Source organism: Amblyomma mixtum, chromosome 3 (genome assembly GCF_055824585.1).
Source record: "Amblyomma mixtum isolate Tamu chromosome 3, ASM5582458v1, whole genome shotgun sequence".
Taxonomy (NCBI): Eukaryota; Metazoa; Arthropoda; class Arachnida; order Ixodida; family Ixodidae; genus Amblyomma; species Amblyomma mixtum.
In genome coordinates, this window is record NC_143014.1 from 59,418,218 (window position 1) to 59,434,059 (window position 15,842).

At 45.8% G+C, this 15,842-nt stretch overlaps 1 protein-coding gene and 1 long non-coding RNA gene across 5 annotated transcripts in view; one reads left to right on the plus strand and one right to left on the minus strand.

Annotated features, from left to right (window-relative positions):
- The window catches only part of LOC149350338 (uncharacterized), a 41,711-nt gene extending 36,773 nt beyond the window's left edge, over positions 1-4,938 (minus strand). For all 3 annotated transcript variants that reach the window (XM_089579364.1, XM_089579362.1, XM_089579363.1), the window contains exons 1-4: positions 4,845-4,938; positions 4,526-4,714; positions 2,459-2,539; positions 1,049-1,123 (exon numbers count right to left, since the gene is read on the minus strand). In XM_089579364.1, coding sequence (XP_089435490.1) covers positions 1,049-1,123; positions 2,459-2,539; positions 4,526-4,714; positions 4,845-4,862 — 363 coding nt within the window. In that variant the 5' untranslated portion in view covers positions 4,863-4,938. The remainder of the gene's footprint in view (positions 1-1,048; positions 1,124-2,458; positions 2,540-4,525; positions 4,715-4,844) is intronic.
- Positions 4,939-4,943: 5 nt separating this feature from the next.
- Positions 4,944-15,483, plus strand: LOC149350339 (uncharacterized). Of its 2 annotated transcripts, XR_016290331.1 has the most exons (4): positions 4,944-5,286; positions 6,770-6,825; positions 13,224-13,267; positions 13,745-15,483. It is a non-coding gene; the product is annotated as an uncharacterized LOC149350339 (long non-coding RNA). The 2 variants fall into 2 exon arrangements; XR_016290330.1 differs by lacking the exon at positions 13,224-13,267 and having other exon boundaries at positions 13,745-15,482.
- Positions 15,484-15,842: the final 359 nt, after the last annotated feature.

Below are 15,842 nucleotides of genomic sequence, written 5' to 3' on the forward strand. Positions count from 1 at the left end.
ATTTGCTTTACCACTAAAACTAAGTAGCTTTCAAGTAAAAAAAATATGCACGTTCTGAACTATTTGAATATGATGTCCACAGAGGGGAGCACAATGAGTTTAATATATATGCAGTGCCTTTCGTTTTTGAGTAAAACTTTGTTTTACCTGGTTCTTGTGGTGTGAACATATTTCTTAAAAATTGGGTTAAACCCGATGTCTGCCCAAAAATAAGCCTTTTAGGGAAAGATTTCCAGCGCACAAAGCTGAAGTCGGCGCACGAAAATTATCACATATCTTGAGCTTTCTTCAGGAGTGTTTTCAGTCAACTGATGATTTTAAACCTCTTCTAGGCTGGTTATTCATGACACTGCTTAACTGAAGCCAATTTCGAAAAGTTCAGAAAAAGTCCTGACCAGACGCCTTACTCGCACCACTGTACCAAGCATTACCCACTAAAAACATCCTGCTCCAAGGCTCTTGTGCATTTAAAATGGGCACTGCGATGGTGAATGTTTTCCAAGAGTACAAACAAAGGCAATCAGGTTTTGCACAGGAGCAGAAACACTGCATAGATGTTGTACACAGCAAAATAATTGTAATAAATGAGAAAAAAATATATATGATTTGATGAAGGTTTAGTGCAACCTGCATTCTGATATTGTTTAAAAAGTAATGAGCAAGAAATACAGGCCCTCATGTCCAGCATAAAACACAAAAACGATTGCTCATAGTGAACTGTTTTGTGCTGAAAAGAACTGCCTGAAAAAAACGAAATTTTAGAAGTCTTTGCTGAATAATCCGATTTGTACCCAATTTTGAACTGAAGAAATATTGCCCGATTTTTACCCTCCCAATTTCGGAGAATATAAATGCAGAATTGAAAGGCCCTGATTATATGCTAAGGACTTCTCGCATCACATAGCCTAAGTACAAAAAGTAACAATGAGGCTGAGAGGAAAAACAGACACTGAAGCTGGTGCCTTTAATAACCCGAGTAACTGGATTTGCAGTAAATAGCCTAGCTTTATAAAGGTAACAGGGAGCACAACTAAGCTCTGTAACTCACCTCTCTATTCTCCTGAACATCATCGCTTCTGGTGAAGTCACCAGTCATGGTTGCATCGTTCGTACGATCTGCTCCCTGCATCATGGAAGGCAGTGCAATGTCACACACCTGCTCCATCATAGCAAATGCACATAGGTACCTGAATTATTATATGCTTTTGAAAGGAAAAAGTTTAAAAAGAATTGCTGCGACAGTAAAAAAAAAAAACAACAACACTGCCATTAATAACAATGTACTGCAAGTGCAAAATATCTGTTCAAGCAACAAACTTGCTTGCACTTCACGACATTAAAGGGACTATGCAATAAATTCACTGAGATTACGTAAAGCAGACAGGAGATGGGCATTCCATCACCCGTCACCCCAGCGAAAGAATTTTTGAGCTTGCATCAACAACAATGAAGTTATAGACGATTAAAAATCAGGCTCCTCCTCTCTCCCCCTCAAATCGTACATGCGGGGCACCAGAAAAAAAATAAAGAAAACAGCTCTGGAACTGGGCACCGCCCATGAATACAGTCATTCGCTGACATTCCGGTTTGCGACTTCTGGTTGTCGTACCCAGCACACCAGCAGCAGCGTTGACAGAGTCTCTCCTGTCTCTCTTTGCCTTCCTGGATTGCGGCGCACGTTGGATTTCTTTGCTTCTCACTACGACAAAGGCACTGCGAGTGGCTCCCGAACTCCCGGCAGAAAGAGAGGGCAGAGGTAAACTGAAACCATATGTGTGAAGGCAATGCCCTGGCTCACACTTGTCCGAAGGGGTCGCATGGTGGCACGAGCAGGTGATTTTCACAGCTACCGGAGCTGTGCCCGTGATGTCGTGGCTGCCGTGGCTCCAGCGAATGACAGCGTGTGGTGGCCTGCCAACGTCATGAGACTAGTGACGTCTATTTTTACGATTTTAGTTTCAAAATCAGTCACTACAAAAACACCAATCAGACCGCGAATTTAAAAAAAAAAAACGCGGTTTTTGAAAATTCATAATGAATTGCCGGCTCAGCTCCGAAGATTCATACTTGGTGTGAATGCTTCTTAGCATCATTTCTAAGCACTGAAAACATTTACAAGCGACTTTTAATTCGTTGCATAGTCCCTTTAAAAAAATAAGTTCTCTTGTAGTAGTACAGTTATGCAGTTACTGACTATGCTAATGCAATTTATTGTTAGAGCCAACTTTTAGTGGCATATCCATCAGAGATGTCTTGTAGCATTCACAGTGATGGACGTAAAAGAAAACAAAAAGCACATGCGAAGCACCACAACAAAGCACATAGCTTAAGTACAAAAAATAACAATGAAAAACTGACACTGAAGCTGATGCCTTTAATAACCCGAGTAACTGGATTTGCAGTAAATAGCCTAGCCTTATAAAGGTAACAGGGAGCACCATTAAGCTCTGTAACTCACCTTTCTATTTTTCCGAGCATTATCGCTTCTGGTGAAGTCACCAGTCGTGGTTACATCGTCCGTACGATCTGCTCCCTGCATCTGGAAGGCAATGCAATGTCACACACCTGCTCCATCATAGCAAATGCACATAGGTACCTGAATTGTTATATGCTTTTGAAAGGGAAAAAGTTTAAAGAGGATTGCTGCGACAGTAAAAAAAGAAGGAACCCCGACATTAATAACAATGTATTGCAAGTGCAAAATACCTGTGCGACAGCGCAGCTTACGTGCTTGCACTTCACGACACTAAAAAAATAAGTTCTCTTGTAGTAGTACAGTTATGCAGTTACTGACTTTGCTAATGCAATTTATTGTTAGAGCCAAATTTTAGTGACGTTATCAGAGATGTCTTGTACCATTCACAGTGGTGGACGTAAAGAAAAACAAAATGCACATGCGAAGCACAACAACAAAGCACAAGCACTAGACTGCAAAGGGAACGCAATACAGGCAGACAGCCCAACAAAAATCTGTATGCAGTTCAAAAGTCAATGTTCAAGTCAAACCTCTGCAAGTTTGAATATATGTAATATATTTGATTAGAATCTGGTTTCTTACAACAAGCCACCATGTTTCCAAGTAAGCTCATTATACTGCTCACTAAACATATATACACTGACCCTGGGTGTAATACCTGATGATTTCACATAGACAACACTCTTCACTGACCTCTTAACTGACAAAAGGCTCAATGATAACTCTTACCTAATCTAAAAATATAAGCCTTATTATGGCAGCATACTCAATAAGAGCACTAGGAGGGTTGGGGGGGGGGGGGGGGGGGGGGAGCTATGGCAAAGGCCCACTCAGGCCCCTCCTGGCTAGCCCAGGGCCCAGTGACTTATTGTCATGAATGTCCAAAACCATTATTCTATTCCTGAAAGAATAACCGCAATAAAAGTATGCCCAACAAAACAGCAAAAATAAGCAGCATACACAAGTCTTGTAAAGCCACCTCAACACAAAAGAGCAAGCTTAGATGTGATTAAATCGAACAAGCATGCACCAGGCACAAGACCAACTGGACATCACAAATGAGATATGGCCACACGGCGGCATTAAATACAAACTTTCTTCAAGATTACGTATCCCAGGTACCTGAGCCCCTGTTCAAGTCAGTGGTGCATAACGGTTAAAAGGAATGCTTTGATTAGTAACCTGTAACGGCTAGAACAGTAAACCAGATTGCATGTATCAAACTGCAAATGTTAGACCTGGAAGAGCAAAAATGTAAGTCCATGTCAAAATAAAAGTATGCTATGTGAGCAACCAAAACACGAGCACCGTAGTTATCAGCGACATTCGCTGTGGCTCAGCAGGTGGAGTATGTGGCAGTTATGTTAAGGACATTCCATGCATGCTTCAAGCCCGACTCCAAGTCTGTGTACTGGTGGCCAAGAGTGCATGCGCTTGGCGAAAGTTGTCAAATGAGAAATCGTCTTATCTTTGTCTGCATGCTGTGGTCTACACTGGAAAATGAAAACACACAGACCAAGCGTCCAAATTCAGCCAGAGAACTTATCCCACTGACCTCCAATGTGGGATGACCCAAGCTGGCACGTCTGCAGCACGTCCCTGGCAAGCGCGCTGCACTAGACAGGGGTAGATTGTTCGGATACCGCTGGGACATAGTGACTTCATTGTTCGTGCCGCGAAAATTCAGTAAACAAAAAGCTTCAGTATTATCTTGGAGCTTCGTGTTTCCGTACAGCAGCGCAGGAGCGGCACATTAACAAACTTCGCGTTCCGAACCGTTCCGTTAACTTCACTTCGCCGAGTGTCACAAATTTTGCAGGACTATAACGCTCTACTGCCGATTCATAGTAGTTGCTGCATGTTCGCAGAAAGCTGTACAACGGCATGTTCGAAGGCTGAGGACAAGACTTCATGCGTCGATTCCGAACACACGACTGTGCACCCGCATCCCTGCGTTTGTGTACATTCCTGCCGTCACACTGCTCTTCTTTTAACTACACAAACTACGTTGCATAGAGGTTTCTGCTGCAGCGGAGGTAAGCAACTTACCTGGACAAAATCCTCTTCATCCTGGACATAATCCTCTTCATACTCCTGTAAAAGCTCACGGCAGCCACGCAAGTTTGCTCTCGGCTCCCATGTGTCGTCACTCTGACCAAAATTTTTCCACCTAATGAGATATTCGACTACTTTCTTCCGTCCGATGAAACGTGTCCGGTGACCCAAAATCTTTTCAACCTATTTACGTACACAGAAAAAAACAGACGTTTAGGTATAACAAAGAGAAAATGCTGTCTGCGGCAGTGACAGAACGCAACGTGAGTTCAAATAGAGCGCACAAAAGAACGCTTATAATTTAATCACTTACTTCATACACGCGCGCCATTCTTCCCAGACAATGGACCTCTTCGAGTTACCGCGCTAGTAGCGCTAGCCAGCAAGTTCGCCTCTGACAGGAAAACACCTGAACATCGAGAGAGCAAACTCCGCAGAACTGCGCATGCGCGCCCAGAGAGTAGGTGGAAAGGAGGACGGTTGGCGGATGTGACGCCAGAGGGTTTTTCGGTTTTCTGTTTTTGCGGCATGTAACTCTCAAACCCAGACGTCTAAAATTATGCCGAGGCCGAGGATGGCGCGCGTTTCAGAGAACGGGCGAACTCATGTATGCTCCAGCGCTTTGTTGCGCTATCTGCGCTTTCGTTTCTCTCTCGTGAATCGGCCCGCTGCTGTTTTGGTAGATGCGAGCTCGGTGAATTTTGCTCTCAGTTCATGGTTTAGGCAGTCCTACCTTCAACCTTTTCCAGACTGAGGTGAGTGCTGTCAAAATAATTCATTGTGCACGCGCGATGTTGTTTCGTACTTGTTCGCCAACTAGATAAAAGTGTTCGTCGTCCCTCTGTCACCGCCTTGTGGCTTGTTGAAAGAGCTGCTGCACGACTGCGCAAGTGTGTGACGGTCTCGATTATTAATGCAGCGTCTTCTGATGTAAATTTCGCGACATCGTGCGGGTGAAGGCGCGCGAGGAGACCGCGGAGTGGCGTCGATGAGGTCGTTTTTTCGCACTTGAAAGGACTGTTGCATGCTTGCTACTGTGCTCCTATCGATTGTCGGCTGCCTCTAACGAAGGTTTGTCTTTTTCAAGATTCATCTCCTTCGCTCATGGCCTCTGTACAATTTGGCCGCAGCTGTTATTTCTGTGTGTGCCAACGTAAACGCGCTGGACTGTGGGATTTTACTGCCTTCCTCGCAGCTTCAGCAGATGGGGTACGTGACTTGCGCTGTCAAAGCGTCGGGATTCCCGACAGGTAGGTGGCGTTTACCGGTGCGGACCAGTTGTATGTTTTCCTTCCTTTTTCACGCCGTGCTGCAATGCAGGAGATCAGCTTCTTTGTGATACTTCCGAAGAGCGAAAGAAGGGGTTGCTGACCAGCGGGTAGCCTAAATATGAGCTGGCTTAGTGTGAAAAAAAAAAAACTGGCGTACCTCGGAGTGCCACGAACCTTCTGTACAGCATGAGACTGCAGCAATGCATTCATTGTGCTTATCCGCTCAGGCCCGTCACTGCCAAGTAACTCATGTGTAAGGCGACGGATGCCGCAAGGAATACGTGACTTCATTAGCCTTCAGCTAGCACTAGGTCGATGCCCATGGAAATATTTATCGTTTTACAACCGAAATAACTGCATTGGTGTAATTCTTTGCGTTTGTTTAAACATTTGGGATGGCTGTCCCTACCATAGTTTCCCAACACTTGTTCTGTGTGCTCCAATGCATTCGAGGAAGCTATGGGAAAGATTTCCAGAAAAAAATTAATGCATTCATAAGTAACAGGCAGTGCGTGCCTTTAAGCCGCTGCCAAGGGCACCGAGAGGGTATTCAGACAAACCAAAGATGACGCTGAGCCAGCATGTCTTTTGGAGGAGAGCTAGCAGCCGCTGTGTGGACTTCATGTGGCTGTCAAGGGACAAGGCAGCAGCTGCTATAACCACTTTCCAGCGCAGTTCCATGCAAGCAGCATGTGCAGCACTTACTGTATCAGTGAATCCACTACACTGTTTCGTTTGTTGTAATTAATTGTTTTGGAAATACACATCTAGTGCATTTACGAAACAATTAATTCGTGAGTGTATCAACCAGCAGCTACCAATGTCGTTACTTTGTTTTTCTGCTGCAGCAGGAGCCCTCACTTGCTGTACTCAGTTCTGGGAACGAGTTTGTTGAATTCATCTGTGCAAACGGGCCGTGTTTGTAGCATTACTCTGATCTGCAGCGTGCACCTTTCCTTATTTGCAGATCCTTCCACCAGCTGGATTCTACCTTGACCTCATTACCACAGTGAGCTGAGATTGGTATGGCGTAATGCATACTTTCGCTGTTTCCACAGGTTCAGAGCGTGCTCCTGGTTAAGTTTTAAAAAGTTTGAATTTTTGAAAGCATGCCCGCAATGTATTTACTTTTATTGTGGAGTGTGTATTTTGGCACCTCTGCATTTATGGTACGCTGTTGTTTGAAAAGTTATTCTGAGCACTTTCAGCTACATGATTTGCAGAGAGAGAAGTTGGAGAAACACCAATGCACCTATGTAATTTGCCTACGGAATGAAAGCAGCAGATTTAGATCTGTACAAGTCTGTACTAGATTCATAAGCAGACAGTGTGCCATACAAACAAGCTAGATTCGGACTCCTTTCAAAGCGGGGGTTTTGAAAATGGGCTCCTTGGAGTACTTTTTTGGTTCCCGAGATCAGTCTCCTTTCTCTTCCCTTTGCCCACTTTATTTTGGGGCTGATTAATAGTATGGCTACTGATAGCAGGATATTTCACTGTTCATTCAGTTGTTACAAATAGCATTTGGGTATTTTTGTCCATGTTAGGTAGGAAGGTGTGAAGTCGGGACACAGGGTTCCGCAGCAACTTGAGGACCCTTGTTCCACATGCATGACCCTTGTTCAGTATGAGCACTTTTACAACTGATGGGTGCCTACAGAAATGACAATCTTTTTTTTCTTTTCCTGCGACCCTGCTCGCGTTTATGACCTGTGTTATCGAGTCAAACACTGGCCCGAATAAGAAAGAAATGTTAATGCGGTATGTGGCTGGGCTAAGTAACATGAGATCCTCTATTTATAATGTTCTCATCAAACAAGGGAAAGCGATAGAAAAACAAGAAATCTTGTTTGAGCAAATTTCCGGGCCAAAGTCTCACTAATGGCACATAACGCATTGAAAACATGTAAACAATTAAAAAGAAAATGTTGTATGTCGGCAGAAAAAGCGCATTTGATCTTACCTGAAGTGTAACAGCATGAAGTGACATTCGTCGCGACGTACTGTACAATGACAACGGCGATTGCCTACCGTTGCCACTGGTACACCCGTGTGAAGCGAAACTTGGCATCAGAGCGGCGCGTTCAGCAGTGTTGCTTGGTTGTGGCTGCTTCAGTGACCTTGTGTTATCAGACACCTGCACTAGTACACTGCACAGTGGTGCCTAATTACATTTCTGAGGTGCTATAAAATGTAATAAGTGAGAGGTGCAGCCTATACTCCCTTCAATTTTCCACAGCTCCTACCAAACTTTCAGTGAATTGTGTATGCATGTTGGCAGCTTGTTCGCTTAAACCATGCTGAAAACACACTCTTCTTGCAAAATACGTATCATTGCTGGGCTTGCCGAAGTGAATTGTGGATGCAGCTACCGAGAACAGTGAACTATTGTCTTTATTAAATGCTGGAATCCATGACTTTTGATCCAAAGGGGTTCGGGAATGGCGAATGACCCGACAAACAATGCAGGTTCAACAAAAAAGGTGCCTTTATTATGGCAACGTAAAACAAAGCACAACATAAACGCCCGCGCCTGCGCGAGTTCGAAAAATGAAGCGCCTAAGCTAGGCAATGGTAACCCGTTCGAATAGGCATAAAGAAATTGGGCATAAGCGCCCGAGCACACACTTATGTATGACACAATCGGGCAAGCACTCCCGCCGTCAGTAGTCCTCTCCCCGCGAAAAAGCCCCTGACCTTCCCGGGCTATGGCCGCCTCTGTGCCTGTTCTGCATCTCTGCCTTTCTCGTGCCACTTGATGCAACGCGGCTATTTTTAGTGCACTCTATACGTAAGAAGGCGAATGCATTATCGTGCATCCGACAGGGGCATGCTCCCGACTGCTGGAGCCCATGACTGGCGCACATGCGTGCGCTAGCGCAAGCAGATGTGATAAAAACTAGTCACATTTGTACCCGCAACACCTTTTTCTGTTGGCTACTTTGACGAGCCATTTTTTTTTCGGGTAATGGGCGATAGATAGATACAGAGAGGGCGGAAAGGCACGGATGTTAACCCACATGCTACAAGTTCTACAAGCGTTTTCGGGCCTTTTGCAGGGAGAGTTTGTTGATCAGATGTTCAACATTGACCCGCCTCAGAATCTCCGTCTCCACGCTTAGCAGCGACAAATCGCTCAGGCGGCTGTCAGTCATCGTTGATCAAAGCCTGTTCTTGATGAGTTCTAGCTTGCTGAATGATCGTTCGCCTGTGCAGTTCGTAACCATCAAGCACAAAAAAAGTCTAATAGCGACGTGAACATCCGGAAAGGAACCTTCAAGCTTTTCTCGAATTAGAAGTTTCAGCATGTCTGTCGCAGAAGAACAGCCTTCGTTGCTCGCAAATTAAATAAACTGCTCACGCTTATCGGGAAATGTGCCGGCCAGATCAGAAGGATACTTTGTGACGAGCCCATTGCCTTAGGCTGCCGCTGTGCTGGGGAAAAGCTCTTTCAATCCGCAATAACAGCAAATTGCGAGCAGACTTCAGTGTAAGCGAGCTGTGAGCGCATGCAGGAGGTTGTTGATCATGACGAAGAAAGTCTCACAGCGAAATTTAGCTGAAGGATCTTGCGTCTCTGGTGTGCTTGTACATTCAGTGCTGTCGTGTCGTGTCGACCGTTTTGGTTTTCTCTGGGTGCTTGCCTTGTATGAAGCATTGTTTGATGCTTCCTTCACACAATGATTTCATCAGGCTGACAGCAGCATTCAATGAGAGCGTTGGGCTTTGAAGTGCCTTGCTGGTGGCATCGAAATGTTGCAAAACTCTATCCCAAAACTCGGCCATCAGTGCAGTTTCCAACGTTGTCATTGCCTTCAGCAAGCACTTTGCCTTGTGCTTCGTTCCTCCTCTCTCATCTTGACCTTCGGATAGTTGCATCAAGGGGGCTATGATTTCTTTAGAGCCGGCCACGAGAGCCCTCGTTGCATCTGCTAGAGCTGACCACCGCGTGTCTGAGACTTGCTTTGGGATTACCGCTGTCGCGTTTTGTTTCAGGTGGGTCTTGAGCACAGCCCAGCGATGAGTAGATGCAGCAAAGAAAACGTATACACGCTGTACAAACCTGAAAAAACTAATGGCTTGCACACAAGGGTCTACAGCATGTGCCCCGACCAGGTTTAGTGAGTGGGCAGCGCAAGGGATAAAATTAGCTTGAGGGTTGATTTTTTTCAATTGCGCCTGCATGCCGGAGTACTTGCCAGCCATGTTGCTTGCATTGTCACCAGTTGAAGAGGTGAGATAGGTATTCCTCACCTTCATTAAAATAGACCTGGCCGGTATCACCACAGACCTAGCAGAGCCTGTTGAAGTCACTGAGCCATCTGTGTAGACATGTATGCGGTGTTTATGGTTAAAATGCAGATGATGCAGTGTCAGTTGTTTGAGAGCAGGCAATGATACACCAGATTTCTTAGTAATTCCCGGAATAGAGAGGTGTACCCGAGGTTCATAGACTCCATATGGGTGAGCACGGTCTTGAAGCATGGGTGAACTGCGAAGGAAGATAGGCACAATGAGCTTGGATTACTTTTGCCAATGCAGTATGTGGTCTGAGCATTGGAAGAGCTTCAAGATGACTCGAAACTCGTGTGACGTGCCGAATGTATGTTCTCATGGTTTCAACAGCAATGTATGAAGTAACAGGATGCCCCCCAGCGACAAAAATTGTGCCTGCTGTTGAGGCACATTTAGGTAGTCCAAGGCAGATTTGTAGAGCTCGCGCTTCAACACTATGAAGTGTCTGAATGTTTGTCTTTCTAATATTGCTTAAAATGGGAAAGGTATGCCGCATATATCCCAGGGACAGCGAACGGTATAGTAGAAGCATCGAGTGCACAGATGTGCCCCAGGGCTTTCCCCCGAGGAAGGAGAGAATATGAACAATCGCTGTCAGTCTCTTTCGCATGAGGTAGAGATGGGGACTCCACGAGAGGTTCCTATCGATAATAGTGCCAACAAAGCGGTGACTTCTCTCATAGGGAATCGCGTTGCCATTAATATATATGGGGTAACTTGTCATTTTTTTTTTCATGTGAATGCCATGAGGGAACAGTTCTCTGTCAAAATATTTAGGCCCTGCTGACGAAGGTATAACGTCAGTGTCGTTGCCGCCTTTTGCAGTCTCACATGAGCTTAGGGATGGGTCACGCTTGATGCCCAAATACAGATATCATCGGCATATATAGAGATCTGAACAGATTGTGGCAATGAGTCAACCAGGCTGATGAGAGCAAGGTTGAAAAGTATTGGGCTCAGCACTCCACCCTGTGGGACTCCGCGTGAATTTAGATGCAAAGAGATTGTTCTGTCTTGAGTCTGAACAAAACACGACCTCTCGACCAAATAACTGCGTATCCAGCTGAACATGAGGCCTCAAATCTCAGCAGTTTCTAATGCATCCAAAATGGCCTGTGTTACGTTGTTGTAGGCGCCCTTTATGTCCAAGAACAGCGCCACGGTCAATCTTTTCAAATTTTTTTGGTGCTGGACGGATGTTACAAGGTCAGCCACATTGTCGATGTAAGAGCGGCCACGTCAAAACCCAGACATAAATCCAGGGTAGATTTGGTATCGCTCCAGGTACCATTCCGCATGTGTTAAAGGTGCACTGAAGAGGAATCTGAACTCGTCTTTTTGCCGCGGGAACTCGATCTACACGTTCCTAGCATTCTTAGAAACTGCGACTTATTGCCATGTGTGGCCGATTTCCCTAATTAAATCGAATTAACGTCCGGCTCCCGCCTTTTTTTTCGAATTCTGCCTCGTACGGTGGGCGGAGTCGACCAACGCGTGGAGTGCCTTTCAGCCAGCCCCGTGGAGGCTTTGCTTTCGCTTCATTTTGTTTGTTAGGTTTCCGTGAATAAATAGTTTCATTTGCAGATAATATAACCGCAAAATAAGCCCGCAGAAATAAAAATACGCGCGGACTATTTGCTTCTACGGACTACTACGTATTACTCCGCCTATGGCAGAGCGGCAAGCCGCCGCGGGACTGGGTGAAAGGCACTCCCCGCGTCGGTCGACTCCGCCCACCGTACGAGGCAGAATTCGAAAAAAAAAGGCGGGAGCCGGACGTTAATTCGATTTAATTAGGGAAATCGGCCACACATGGCAATAAGTCGCAGTTTTTAAGAATGCTCGGAACGTGTAGATTGAGTTTCCGCGGCAAAAAGACGAGTTCAGATTCCTCTTCAGTGCACCTTTAACAACATTCTTTCCATGATTCTCCCGACACTGCTGGAGAGTGCAGTTGGGCGGTATGGTGAAATGTCGAGTGGTGATTTTCCCGGTTTAAGGAGTGGAACAAGATGACTGGGGCGATGGGCGAAGTTTCCTACAAACCTAGAACCTGAGTGACAGTGGTTCAGCGGCCCTCAGCTCATTGCTGCAAATCATCACCTCATGCAGTTAGCGCTTTACGATAGAGTTGATGAACTTGAGAATAGGACTCCAAGAAAGAACTTGGTTGCGCATAGTTACACGTTGGCTTCTCAGTTAAAAGCAGAAAAAGTTTATAACAGTAAGCCAAATAGATTTTTCAAATTATACTTTAAATGAAAAAGGTCACATCAGAATATTGACATGGATGCCACAGGTAGGCATCCAGTGGGTATCCTTTACACGGAATCCCGAGAGAGAGGGAAATGCAAAAGCCACGGGTGTGTTGAGACGACGGGAATGTTGGACTGAGCAGCACCATTGCACATCTTGACACAGTGCATTACGACCTCCTCAAACACACAGGTAGCCAGTGCCAGAGATGTACATAATGTGTTACAGGTAATTGATTACCTGTAATTTTGTAATTAGAAGTAATTACAGTGGCCGCAACTGGCGAAGGTTAGGATCAATTGGAGAGACATGGGAGAGGCCTTTGCCCTGCAGTGGGCGTAGTCAGGCTGATAATGATGAACCTTTAGTATGCAAGACATGCAATTTGGCAATGGTTTTGTTAGAAATGGCATAGCATTTTATGGGTAATGTTTTGTTCAGCGGTTACAGTTGTTTGTAGTACTCCCAATGTTGGAAACAATGAATGGTGAGTGCAGTAGCAATTGCACACTGGCAAAACTAAGGAATCAGAAACTGAGCTTGGCAATCAGTGTTAACCTGCCTCTCTGCATTTTAAAGCCAGCACACTCTCGTATGTCTTGCTGATGAGTTTTAGCACACTGACACTGACTGACTGTGACTGACAGATGTAAAACACAGTGGCACTTTAACTGTGGCCATTTAACCACATATAGGCTGATTTTTTTTTAACCTTTACAGATTTTTTTTTTTCTTAAAAAAACTGAGAGATTTGTTGGTGCAGTCTGTTGAGCTACATTAGTACAGTAAGGCGGATATTAGGTACCTCATATGGATCAAGAATTAGACAGTTAGTTAACCTAGATGAACTATTTAAGTTTTCATTTTAGGGGGCAAAGTTCTACTGCGAAATTGCTGGCCTTCAACATCGAAGGTGAGTCCTGTTTTTAAATTTTCTTAATATGTGTTATCATTTGAAATATCGTCAAAAAAGTGCATTTGAAAGCTTGTTGAGCTGATTTTGGCACACTAATTATAGAATGCAGTCACTGCACCTGGCATCACCGAAATCAACTTCTTCTACATCATCAAATGCTCCAATTGCACCTGCTGTTTCTGACACGTAAGAAGTGTGGGAGAAGGCTTGTTATAAATATCCAATGCAGGAATGCAAACTCGGCTAGCTTTCAAATGCATACTTTTGGTGGTCGATATTTTGAACCACACTGGTAATTAATAAAATTTAAAAAATGCAGCTTACCTTCGATGCTGACTGCCATCAATTTTGCAATATTTCCTCGCCTTCTGCTATAAAAAATTAGTTGATTTTAGTTAATTCATCATTAGTCTGTGGAGATGAATCACAGACACAAGTCATTTATTGTTGGGTCTCCATAAATTTATTTGGCAGGACCCGCTCAGCCAGGCATAAACGGGACAGCGTGCCGCCAGCATCCAGTTGAGCAGCCCTGAAATCCAGTCTGCGCATGCTTGGCAGGCGTGCTGGGGCTGTTGCCATCTTCTGCGGCCGGACCAAGATGGCACGCTATAGGGCCCCCCCTCTAGCGATGAAGCCATGAGCAAAGTGTGAATGGCGAAAAGCGGATGCTCTTGGCGCAAATCGTACGCGACAAGGACTGGCACGGTCGGGTGAGGATGCAGCTGCACAGTTGGCGATGACGTTGGTGTCAAGGTGAGCAGGTTCAAGGCGGTCAACTGAGATTGTGTCCTCTCGGCCGTTGATGAGCTGAAAAAAGTGCTTAGAAGCCCACCGGAGCACCTGAACGGACCATCGTATGGTGGCTGCAAGGGTGGGCGTACAGCGTCGTGGCGAACAAAGATGTGAGTGCACTGCTGAAGGTCTGGGAGGGACATGGACACGACGGAATACTGGCACTGATGTGGTGGAACGACAGTGCTCATAGCGCTGTGTAGACGGTATGCGTAATCTCAGATGTCAGCAGGCATGGGTGGCGAGGTCTAGAAGAATTCTCTAGGAACACGGAGAGTAGTGCCAAACGTTAGCTCTGCTGCACAGGTAGAAGAGTCACTGTGAAGTGCGGTGCGGGAACCAAGCAGGAGTAGGGGTAGGCACTTGATCCATGGCAAAAGAAAAGCGGATGCCATAACTGAAGCCTTCAACTTCCAGTGAAAATGCTCAATGACACCATTCGAAATTAGGTGGTAAGAGGTCGTCTTGATGTGATTGACGCTGGGGAGCCGAGTTAGGTTGGCAAGTAATGTGGAGTTGCACTGACAGCCACGATCAGTTGTAATGGTGGAAGGGACACCGTAGCTGCTTACCCAGAGTGTGATGAGTGCTGTTCTGATCGACTCCGCGGTTATGTCCAGAAGGGGCATCGCTTCAGGCCATCTCGTGAACCTGTCAGTGCAGGTTAACAGGTAGCGGTGGTTCCCGCAGGGAGGAAGGGGACCGACAATATCAACGTGCAGGTGGCTGAAGCGGGGAGGCGGGAAGGTACCAAGCGGAGTCGCAGTTTGTCAATGCGCTTTGCTTTGCTGACAGCTGAGCCATGTGCGCGAGCACCAGTGAACGTCGATGTTGATGCAAGGCCAGACATAACGAGCCGTGACAAGGCGCTGTGTTGCGCGGATGCCAGGATGGGCCAAAGAATGGGGGCATCAAAGACAGTTTGTCGGTATGGTGGAGGCACGTAGGGTCGAGGGCGACCTATCGATGTATCACGTCCGGGTCACCAAATTTGTGGAGATGAATCGCAGACACAAGTCGTTGTCGGGTCTCCACAAATATATCTGGCAGGACCCACTCATCCAGGCGGGAACGGGACAGCGCCTCCGGCATCCAGTTGAGCAGCCACGAAATCTAGTCTGCGCGTGCTTGGCAGGTGTGCTGGGACTGTCGTCGTCTTCTGTGGCCGAACCGCGATGGCATGCTATTAATTCATATGAGGCACATAATGTCTGCCTTGCTGTACAATCCAACTCAACAGGCCACATTGATGTATCTCCCATGCTTTTCAAAATAAAATTGTGCAAAAGTTAAAAAAAATCAACTGTATATCACATTTTACTGAGATGTCGTCACATGGTTTTGCACTGTTTTTGGTCTTTGAGGAAAGGAAATGTCTCGTATCCTGGTGGGCACCCGAACAGCACTGCAAGGGAAGGGATCAAGGTGAGAGTGCAAGAAGAAAGAGAGGAAGAGGTGCCGTAGTGGAGGGCTCCGGAATAATTTCGATCACCTAGGAATCTTCAACGTGCACTGACATCGCACATGGGCGTCTGCATTTCACCTCCATCAAAGTGCGACTGCCACGGCCGGGTTTGAACCCGGGAACCCCGGCTCAGTAGCCGAGCGCCAAACCACTGAGCCAGATACACCAATAATGGCACAGTTTTGCTCTGCGGAATGTTGCTTCAGCTTGATTTATGCAATTTTCAGTGGTAAATAAAAATTATTCTGATTCCACGGGTATTATAATGCTTGGATCTGCCAATATGAGGCAAGGTCATTTTGTTTCCTACTT